The following is an 11,537-nucleotide window of genomic DNA, read 5'->3' as shown; positions in this document are numbered from 1 at the left end:
GTTTTCAAGTGAGAAATAGAACATAGGAGAAGGAGAAAATTGGGTCTTGCTGTCACGGTGGAGGAGAAGAGAGAGATCCGAGATGGGGTGTGCAGGTTGAATGAAGAGAGAGAGAGAGAGAGAGAGAGAGAGAGAGAGAGAGAGAAGTCTGTCTCGGTTTGATCGAGATTTTGAGAGAAAAGTCGGTTTCGGTTTGATTAGAGGGTATAACAGTCAGCCTACAAAAATTGTCGTGGCATTAAAGGAAATCATCGTGGCATTATCCTTGTCCATTAATAAAAAAGCTTTACAAATATGCATAAATTTAGTCAAGAACACTGTTTAACAGAACTTCGTAAATGAAAAAACAATTAAGTACTTACTAAATTAGCCCAAGTTGGTTGAAAGGTATGACTAGGTGAAATTTGGTAAGTACCAAACCGGCCCATTTTGCGAGCTGAAAGAATTGAAATCAAAATTGTTATTCATACAACAATTTAAACACAACACCAAACACAACTTCTCACATATATATGGGCTTCACACATACTATTATGTGTGAATCCTATATGTATGTAAGAGATTGTATGAGTTATTGTGTTTGAATTGTTCTGTGAGAAACATTGTCCGAAAACCAGTGGCGGAGCCACTTGAGGACGAGCGGGGGCACGCGTCCCCACTGAATACTCTTTTTTTTTTTTTTCAGATTTTGTATTTTTTTTTTGTAATTGGCTTCTTAAATTGTTCTTTGTTTAATCACTTTAATACATTTTGTATATATTTCATTCTCAACTTTTTGTTTCCAATATTACGACAATTCCACTACACTTGCGAAGTGAGATTTTTAATGAATAAAAAGAGAGTCAGCACTCATCGTTTGAAACTCCTCAAAACATAATGTCCAAATTTGTAAGTGGCTAAACCATGGGTTATATACATTATACTTCATTAATTATTCACAATTTTAAAAGTAATCTTGTCATTGTTAATAGAACTCACAACGCGTGACGAAATAGTGGTTTAAGCATAAAATTTGAAAAGAAAAGCAAATTTTTTTGATTGGATCAAGATTGCTGAATATTAACATTTTAATTATTGTGTATCTAACTGTTATTAGACTTGGTCCATTGTGACAATTCAAACAATTGATTTGTATTGATAGTTTATGAAATTACTACCTTCCTTAGTAAATGTGTTAGCTTTTTTTTAAAATTATTTTTACCATAAGCATTCTTTTATTATTTTGGTGTTGCTAATTATGATTTTTTTTTTTTTGAAGTGTGTTTAAAAAGTGCCCCCACTATTGTTAATTCCTGGCTACGCCACTGCCGAAAACAAATTTGGAGCAGGGAAAGAATGTGTTGTGCATGAAACAAAATCGTGAAAGGAAATTGGAAGCAGAAACTCCACTTTTTGAAATAGGAAACAGAAACCTTTAAGGCTGTATCGGTTAATGTTAGAAGTTTTTTTTTTTTTTTTGCGCAAATAAGGTACCACATGGCATTATCCAGCACATATCCGAATCGTCTAAACTTATTTTGGACGGCACAAATCAGAACACACACTCTCCCCCTCACCCAACCACTCTCTCCTCTTTAATTATCTTAACAAAAACTTATTGGCTGCTCATGGGCCATCATCACATGATTGCCCAATAACCTTCTTCACCTTACATTTTTTGTGGGGCCAAAGATAAGTGTGTTGAGCACGCATAATTGTACAATTAAGAAGGGTGTTGGGACATCACATGGTTGTACCCGAAAGACCACTGAATAATCTCAACAGGCTTCCTAAAACGATGTCGTCATACTAAATTATTGTGTCACGTTTCTATTCGTTAGGGCAATTATTCTTGTTTCTATTCGTGAGGGCAATTATTCTTGTGTAACGTTATTTGACATGGATCCTCTCCGGGAAAATGGGCTATACAGTCTAGTTTTTTTATTTGTGGGTCCCTTTCGAGCCCATTGTAACGATCGATCTAACCCATTCACCTTTTAAAGCTTGTCCTGCAAGTTGACTCGTACAAAAATTAAGTTGATCGGATACCAATTTATATTATTTCAAATTGCATTTTATCTTGACAATTATTTATTACTTCGGTTCCAATTCAATACTGTAACTTTTTTTTCAAGATAGACAGATAGATTTGATTGATCCCACAAATTATAGAATTTGCTAATTAGTAGGGTTATTTCAAATTTCAAAGTCCTACATTATTTACACAAATTTCAAATTATAGTTGTAGCGCCATGTGTTGCATCTACGTCGCCCCTCACAAAAAGGGTTGCCCCCTTCTCTCTCCCTCTCTCTCTCTCTAACCAACCAATCTAAGTGATAATGATCTCAAAAAAAAATGACACCCTCGCACTCGGAAAATGGATAAAACTAACTTACTAGTTTCCTTGAAACTACATTTTTTTTTCCTACTCAAAATTCTTCATTTATCTAGCTCAGAGACCATAAAATATTTAGAAAAGTAGAATAATTAGATTGATAACTACATGATAGGACAATTTTTCTTTAGAACCTAACATATGTAAAAATAAAAGAATAAATAAAAATAAAAATTAGGTTCATTTGGAGATTGATAACTACGTTTTTTCGAACTGCGAGATTGATAACTACATGATGAGACATATTTGTCTACTGACCATACTATTTTTAATAATAAAATACTTCCTCAATCACTTTTTAAATATCCCCTACAAGTTAAAAAAATAAATAAATATCCCTTACGAAAAGATGTGCAATTTTTCGATAAAATAAAGCACTTTGGTGTATAAGTTTTTGCACCAATTTAAAGGACTAATAAAAATCTTTAAATTGGTACAACAAATTTTAATTAAAAATGTACGGAAGTACTTTATTTTTTAACCAAAAAAATACACGGCTTTTCGTAAAGAACAACTAAAAAGAGACGAATGAAGTAAAGATAGGATAATCGAAGATTGATAACAAACATAAGCATATGCATTTAATTTCTGATTTATTTTTTGAACTATATAGATAAATATTATCCGATCACGTTTTCCATGTTCAATCCGTCAAAGTGTGGATTTTTTTTTTTTCGCCCTTGTCATTATCACTTGTATTGACTGTTTTGCTTAACGTGAGATATTAGCGGGTGGCTTATCATCATCCTCTAACTAACTTTCAAAACAGGAGTATTTTTTCTATATAAGATTATGCAATTAATCCAACTATCGGAATGAAATAACTTTCTTGTGATCAAATTCACATTTCTACCCAATCAAATTCACAATCGTATCCAAGATTACGGTCATTCAAATACAACATAAAATCCTACCCTACCCAACAGAGCGGGAAGTAGTTTCATCCTTTCCACAGCAATGGCTGCCAAAAACCTTGTTTCCACTTTAGCTCTAGTAAACCTTGCCGCCTATTTTTTTCTTCTCCTTCAACTCCTTCCAAGCAATGCCAAATCACTCATTACTTGTCATTTCGACCAGATCTATCAACTCGGCGACTCGATTTCCGACACCGGCAACCTGATTCGAGAGAAGCCAATTGGTTCCGCGACTCAGTTCACCAGACTTCCCTACGGCGAAACTTATTTCAAAAGGGCAACTGGTCGATGCTCTAACGGTCGACTCATGATTGACTTCATTGGTTTGTAACATAATGTTATGTATCTAGTAATAATACACACATACTGTAAAGGTATATAGAATTGTTTTCCCAGTACGTATTGATTGTGGAGTTCAAGTTAGTTTTTTAGGGGATTTTTGTTGCGCGCAAAAAACTTGAACTTGAATATATGACAACCTCTATAAACAGTTGTATATTTCGTGATGCTTGTCCACAATCAATACCGTACCGATCTTATTTTTTTGTTCTTTTTCTTTATTATTTCCTTTAAATTTTTTTATTTGGTCAATTTATGAGGTCTTCGAGTCACTGAAGAGCTGGCATTGTCTTCTGTAAATTTTGCAGCTAATTCATCCGGCCTTCCCTTCCTTAGTCCTTACAAGAAGACGGATGGAGACTTCGCACATGGAGTAAACTACGCCGTTGCTGGCGCCACTGCCTTACCGACGGAGGTTCTAGCAGAAAAGCACATCCCCACCATGGGTACCAACAGCTCGCTCAATGTGCAACTTGATTGGATGTCGACACATTTGAATTCAATCTGTACCCCAGAAACAGGTTTGTTATCAAGTTTTTTCTCAAATAAAATACACTCAAATTACGAATTCTACTTGTTGGATTGACTTTACACGTACAACAACAGATTGCTTGGAGAAGCTAAAGAACTCTCTTTTTATGGTCGGAGAGATTGGCGGGAATGATTATAACTATGCATTGTTAAATGGAAAAGGCATTGATGAGGTACAAAGCTTAGTACCTGAAGTTGTCGAAGCTATAATCGGTACTGTTAGGGTAAGTTTACCAAGAAGATCAATTAATTTTTCATCAAGATCAGGTAGATTACTTCCTTTTATATATGTTAAGTACATTACAATTTATATATATTTTTTCCATTTTGGTGTTGCAGCAAGTCATTGGTTATGGAGCAGCTAGGGTGGTAGTGCCGGGAAATTTTCCAATAGGCTGTTTTCCCATCTATCTCACAACATTTCAGACCAATAACTCAAATGCCTATGACGTACATCATTGCTTGAAGGAACTCAACAGTTTCTCAAAATATCACAATGATCAACTACAAGAAGCCATCCAACAATTAAAAAGAGAGTACCCGAATGTAGTAATCGTTTATGGCGATTACTATCGAGCCTTCCAATGGATTTTCCAGAATGCACCATTTCTTGGTGGGTCAATTTACCCGAAGAAGAGCAAGTCTAGAGATTATATAGTTCATTAATCATGGCTAATACTGCATTTTTGTGATTTCAGGGTTTGACTTCTACTCTACTCAAAAGGCTTGTTGCGGAGCTGGTGGTGACTATAATTTTAGTTTCACCAAGATGTGTGGAGATCCGGAAATTCCAGTATGTCAAGATCCAAGCAAACACCTCAGCTGGGATGGAGTTCATTTGACAGAAGAGGCGTATAAGATAATGACTGGATGGCTGATTCATGACGTCTTGCCAAAGCTTCATTGCTTTTTTTAAATTGATCTTAGTTCGGTGGACGACTAGATTTCGTTTTCTGTTTATTGATAGTTTAGTAAAGACTTGTAACTCAAGTTTATAGATGGTTTTCATTGGGAGTTTTTTTCTTCTTTTTTCACTTGAATTAGTTGAAAGTTTTAGCTTAAAAACTTTGAATTAGTTGAAAGTTTTAGCTTAAAACAGACAGTTTCCTCATGCACGATCCTAGCTGCATTTAGTTTACAATGGGGTGTGCTGTTATTTTATTTTATGAATGTTCTGTTCACTTAATTGAGGTGTCCGTAAACTGGCCCGAACACTCAGTTATTCAAAACACTGAATTACATAGCTGATTTTGGCATGGTTTTCCACGTGTTTGTGTTGAGCCTGGAACAAGATCTTCATCCAACTTCCGGCCCAGTAGGACGAAAGCGTCGGCACCGGCAGGCTCTCGAACTTCATTCAGTCCTAATAATAACTCTGCTACGTACTCTGTATCCCCGACGCGACTTCGAGCACCAAATTGATCAACCTCTCCCTCTCTACAGTTCTCCCTGGCGAAAAAGTTCAATTATTGGTCACAGTTATCTTAGTATAAATGATGATTAATAGAGATGCCTCCTTCTGCTTCTCATCTTTCCAACTAAAATATCTTGGGAATTGACTTTTGCACCCCACTTTTTTACAAGCGCACTCCAAATTTTGCCTTTTACCATCTTTGTTGTGTGTAATTACCGGCAGTAAATGACCATAATGTGGAGTGCAGAAAATCGAAATCCAATTTTGTCTTTCATAAGCTGGATACACTCCTTGATCCGCTTGAATACAAAGACGAGTGTGGCGTACGTTCGGCGACACAGCCTGTTTGGGGGAAATGATCTATCGACTAGGATAAGAAGCATTCATGAATTCAGTGAAGTATAGAGATAAAAGAACAAAATGAACTCTATTGAGAAAATGCTCTGTACGAGAGAGTTAAGGAGACCGTCTCTTTTATTTTAAGTAAGAAAATTGATCTGCTGTACACGATACATAGATTATGATTCCCTGAGAGTAATCTAGGCCTACCCATCTATGAATTGCGAAGTGCAAAACATTCCCAGGCACTCTAACTAAGATCGCAATCGAAAATTTCCTTATGTGCAAAACATCCCCAGGCACTCTAACTATTATCGCAATCGAACACTTCTTTCTCCTTATGCAATGACCTCCTCCAACCTTAGTAATTTCTATAGTCGCAAGACTTGCAAGAAGCCTTTGGATGATTGCGGCTAGGACAAGAGGTCTTGGAGGTGATTGAAGAAGAAAAGTGAGAAGCCTTGAATACTCAGAAAACCTTGGAGGAAATCCAAAGCAATCCAATTTGGAAGGGGGAGAATTAAGAATTTCAAGTGGAATGGTAGGCACCACGTATTTTCATGCATTTGATAAGGGTTCTAATCTCACTAGCGTACGTACTTATCAAATTGACTTTCGCCAAGGAAAAAAAAAAGGACAAAAATTAAGAGTTTGATTCAATTCAAAATTTGAAGCGACTCAACACAGCCTTCGATCAGTATTATTTTTATCAAATCTTTCTCATTCATAGTATATTAATACGGAGTAAACATTAGCTCATTATAGACTAAAGTCAACACATGAACAAAACCAACTTGAAATTACATCCAGTGTTCAAAGCCTCACAAATAGTTGGGAAAAGAGATCTAGAAAAAGGACTTTAATTTAAGTCTCCTGAATGAGAAAACTACAGTAATATACATGTATATGTATAACGGGGATTTCGGGCCTCGGCGGGAATTGGGGTGGGGATCAGAGCGGGGCGGATTGAGCTGGGAATAGAACATAGCATATCCAGCCTCTATCCATTCCCTAATTTTTTTTTAAAATATCCCCGAATCCCTTCCTGATCCCCAGAAAATCTTCGAATCCCCTGCTCATTCAAGGCAGGGTCAGAGCAGGCGAAATGGCAATCCCTATTGCCACTCCATCCATCTAATATATAAGTGTGAGTAGATGTGGCAATCTCAACCCATATTTTTTAACCTGTCCAAATCCGTCCACTTATAACTCAACCCAATTTGCTCATATTGTATAATGGGTTGAACTCGTATTGATTCATATATACATGAGTTTAGATGAATTAAAAATTGGGTCAATATGGGTTAGAATTAAAAAACTCAAACTGCTGCTCATACGTTTATCCCGAACAACTGTTGCTGCCAAAGACAAAAAAAATTTACGCTTATTCTCTTCCATTTTCAAAAAGAATTTTTCAAAAAATATCCCATAGATTCCTCCTACTTTCAACATTTCTTTCTCTATCTCTCTTCACTTATTACCCCTATTATTTTTCAAAACACAAACCAAACAATGCAGTGATCACTCTCTCAGTTGAACGATCGTGATTGACCTTTCTGCCAAAGACGAGTGCTATTATAGTGGAAATTTTCTTCTTTTAAAAACTGAGAGTAATGAATTGCTGCTTAAATTGAACGATCGTGCTAATCCCTTTCGTTAGGTTTTCGTTTTTTTTTAGAAATATATATATACGGGGCGGTTCCGGGGACACCCAAAAAAACACCCCATAGCTCCCAATCAAATTTTGATGATCCAAGCTGTTTAATGTGATCAGAACGTGATTTTAAAGGTACCAGCGAGAAATCAGCAAAAAAAATGACCGGGAATGGCTTGATCCGAATAGTTTTGAACAATTTTTTATTGAATGGTTTAAATAAAAACTGCTCAAATCAAGCCTTTTCGTGTCATATTTTTTGCGAATTTCTCGTGGGCACCCTTAAAATCACATTCTGCACACATTGAACAGTTCGAATCATAAAAATTTGATCAGGAACTATGAGATTGAGATTTGGGGTGTTTTTTTAGGTATTTTTTGGGGTGTCCATTGAACCGTCCCGATATATACGGGGGGTGTATATATATATATATATACACACAAACACTTAGGATCCAATGAGGGATCCCGCACGGCCTTACCGTGCGGGACTCCCCTTTTCCGATCAAATTGCGACGATCCGAGCCGCTCAAAGTGTGCAGAACGTGATTTTAAGGGTACCCGCGAGAAATCAGCAAAAAAAATGATCGGAAAGGGCTTGATCCGAGCAGTTTTTTACTGAACGGTTCAATAAAAAACTGCTTGGATCAAGCCATTCTCGATCATTTTTTTTTGCTGATTTCTTGTGGGTACCCTTAAAATCACGTTCTGATCACTTTAAGCGGCTCGGATCGTCGCAATTCGATCGGGAAAGGGGAGTCCCGCACGGTAAGACCGTGCGGGATCCCTTAGGAGATCCGGACTGTATATATATATATATAAAGGACACTATCTGTCCAAAGTACAAAAAACAACAAAACAAAATACAAAAAAGCCGCTTAGAACCAAAACGCCGGAACCGGACTCATTGATCACACTCGTGAGGGTGGGTGAAGTGGCCAGGTAAGGGTAGAGCACCTCTCGAGATAGACCTGCCGCACAAACTTGAACTCGTTTATTATATGAATACAAACTTTATGTTTAAAGAGATTTTTTTTATCAGCTTGTTCAAAGAGATTATCAGGTGGTTTTGGATTAAAAAGTAAAGTTGACTTTTTAGTTTGTCTTTTATTCAAAAAAAAATTACATTTGTTAGTTTTGCATCAAATGTTTTAGAATTATTGATTTTTCTCGATCAGATAAATCAAAAAGTAAAAAATTATAATCGAAACTCATAATTTTTTAAAAAGACAAAAATAAGTAAAAAAAATACTGTTTTTATTACATATTTTGGTCTTTATTCAAAAAACTATGAGTTCTGATCATAATTTTTTACTTTTTTGATTCTTCTCGTCGAAACAAATACATAAGTCACAAAAATTTAATGCAAAACTAACAAATGCAAAAAAAACAAAAAACAAAAATTGAATAAAGACAAATGAAAAAGTCACTTGCTTTTTAAACCAAAACAGGTCACGATATTTGCTTCACTGAAAGCTCCTCCATAACTTTATTCTCCTAAAATATCTGGTTACGTTGATCATTTGCAAGGATGAAATGAAGATAGCTTTGTATTGGAAATAACAATGTGGGATGCAGTTTCCTTTTTCTTTTTTTTTTGGCAAGGATGAAATGAAAAGAAACATGCAAAGTCTAACTGCTAGACTTAACCCCAAAAAAAAGTTTGTCTAACATATAGATATCACCTTCAAATAAAAAAAGGGGTCGGGTTGGGTTGGGTATATATGCCTTGACCCACATTTGAACCAACCCGTTTAATATTCACCCGTATTCAACCTACCAGTATTCAACCTACGACTCATTTCAACCCATCCAGCAAGGTATTTTTGTGACCGCTTCGCTATATGATAGAACTTATTTTTTGAGCCACCCAGTAAAAAATGAACTCAATCGAAAACTAGTGAAAGTGATTGATCCAATCGTTTAAACTTTAATTCATGATCCTGAATTCATAAGGAATTTCGAAAAAATAGTTAGACGATTGGATCAACCACTTAAACGAGCAAAAATAGTTTGAAAAAGTAACCAGGACTTGCCGTCCAATGGGTGTCTAAACAGACCATGCTGAAACGAGCAAAAAACTCAAATATATACCTCCTTTTTCTCTTATTAAGTGTTCAACTTTGTACTTTCAACTTATTAAGAACACATCATTATTGTACCTTGCAAAAATTACGATAATACTATGGACACGTCTACCGGTCACTCACTGACCACTCCTCTCTCACATATGTGTGGGGCCTATTCCACATTTAAATATGTGAGGCCGACACATAAGTGAGAGAGGAGTAGTCGGGGAGTGGTCAATCGATAGGAACACTATGTAGCATTGTTGCAAAAATAATTTATTCTTAACTTTTTACCCATTAACTTTTCAAAATGACACAATAATAATTGTGCAAACTTTTTTTTTTTTATAACCGGATATCCAGGTCAGTTTGCGCACACTTCGACTAATTCCGAAGCCCTAAAAGTAATGACCGAGCATAATCCCCAATGGCCCCAAGGCTTGAGGTAATTGGCCTCCATGGGATTCGAACATGTGACCTCATGGATAATTATACAAACTTTTATCCATCAACTTTTCAAAATGTACACTTATGAATTAAGGAACAACCCAAAATAAAATAAAATACTATACTATACTATTATTTCGGGACGGACTTAGTTAAAATAAATCTTTTACGGATGAAATTGCACTTATATACTTTTAAATAGAGAAACAAAAAATCAAGAGTCATATATGCATACAGTTTCTAACAATCAGTGATCTTATGATTGTTCAAAAACCAGGGCATTTTTTTCCTCATCGTGACATGTCAAGTTTATGATCACCGTTGTTATGTGTCATGCGGGGCGGCTCTATGTACACTCTTCCATGGTCAACTGAATACCCGAACAAATTTTTTTTGTTTAGAATACATGTAAAAATTATGGGCTAGCCTTTCTTTGAACACCCAATGTAAATATCAATGAACACCCAAGTCTAAAAGAATTGAACACCTAACCCAAAAAGAATTGAACACCTAATTCAAAACTAATTGAACACTCAATCACAACACAATTACAGCCCATCTATCCAGATAATTCATATTTTGAACATCTAAAACATTACCTTAAATAAAGCTCATAATTATAATTAAAAAAATCGTAAAAGGAAAGTGAAAAGAAAAATCTATTGGTGTAAGTATTATGTTCTGCATTCTCTCTCCATATCTTTATTCTCAATGGTCTAAATGTATTAATTTTGCATTCATAACAATAACTACTTTATTTATTTTTTCTAATTAGCTTATAAAAATATGGACAAAGCTTTAAAAAAAATTCAACTACATTGCAAATCCTGTTAACTTGAATAATATTTCTTCAAACTTAAGACTACAATAGAAAATCTCATCATGTCATTTTAAAGAACAACATATTTTCAAGAAGATTAACTCCAAAATGCTCGCTACAATTTCTTTCGAAAGGATTTTAGTACATTAATACGTTGTTTAAATGTTTTCACAAAATATAATTCCTCATCTTAGACAACTGTAAAATTTTACCCCCTCCATTCTCAAAACACAATCTACTATGAAATACAACAACTTTCAAAAAAATTAAATTTTTGTTAAAAAATATAGTTATATATTTTTAAGCATTTCGCCTCGTAGTTAATTTTTTAAGAATAAAAGTTATGTTTTTTGACCCTACTATTTATACAATTATATGAGATTTTGTACATATATTATATTATTGGTTAATATATCAGCTAGTAGAGTTAAGGTAATTTCTGAACACCCTATCACAAATTCCTGCATGGAGCCGCCACTGGTGTCATGAAGGGTATGTGAGTATTAGGGTCACCAAGTGTGACACCCCGCTTTCCGGCAGCCGGCGGTACTGCAGGATGGCAGGCTCCGTCCGGACGGAAGGGGACAAGTCATGGTTTATAAGAAAAGATCTCTCCTACTTATACAAGACCTTTT

General features: G+C 35.4%; 1 protein-coding gene across 1 annotated transcript; it reads left to right on the top strand.

Moving 5' to 3' along the window:
* Positions 1 to 3,310: 3,310 nt before the first annotated feature.
* On the top strand, positions 3,311 to 5,135 carry LOC131333439 (acetylajmalan esterase-like). The gene is made up of 5 exons (XM_058367963.1): positions 3,311 to 3,612; positions 3,937 to 4,149; positions 4,235 to 4,383; positions 4,499 to 4,772; positions 4,858 to 5,135. The coding sequence occupies exons 1-5, from the start codon at positions 3,333 to 3,335 to the stop codon at positions 5,073 to 5,075; spliced, it is 1,134 nt and encodes a 377-aa protein (XP_058223946.1). The 5' UTR covers positions 3,311 to 3,332; the 3' UTR covers positions 5,076 to 5,135.
* Positions 5,136 to 11,537: the final 6,402 nt, after the last annotated feature.

This window comes from Rhododendron vialii, chromosome 7a (genome assembly GCF_030253575.1).
Source record: "Rhododendron vialii isolate Sample 1 chromosome 7a, ASM3025357v1".
Taxonomy (NCBI): domain Eukaryota; kingdom Viridiplantae; phylum Streptophyta; class Magnoliopsida; order Ericales; family Ericaceae; genus Rhododendron; species Rhododendron vialii.
Note: the sequence above shows the minus strand (reverse complement) of the source record. Positions and strands in the feature narration are given on the sequence as shown.

What these genes read in the sequence shown, in the direction of transcription:
- LOC131333439 (XM_058367963.1), top strand. Translation starts at nt 3,333, where the DNA reads ATGGCTGCCAAAAACCTTGTTTCCACTTTAGCTCTAGTAAACCTTGCC. An exon ending in AATCTGTACCCCAGAAACAG is followed by an intron (nt 4,150 to 4,234) that starts GTTTGTTATCAA and finishes GTACAACAACAG; the next exon opens with ATTGCTTGGAGAAGCTAAAG. An exon ending in CCAGAATGCACCATTTCTTG is followed by an intron (nt 4,773 to 4,857) that starts GTGGGTCAATTT and finishes TTGTGATTTCAG; the next exon opens with GGTTTGACTTCTACTCTACT.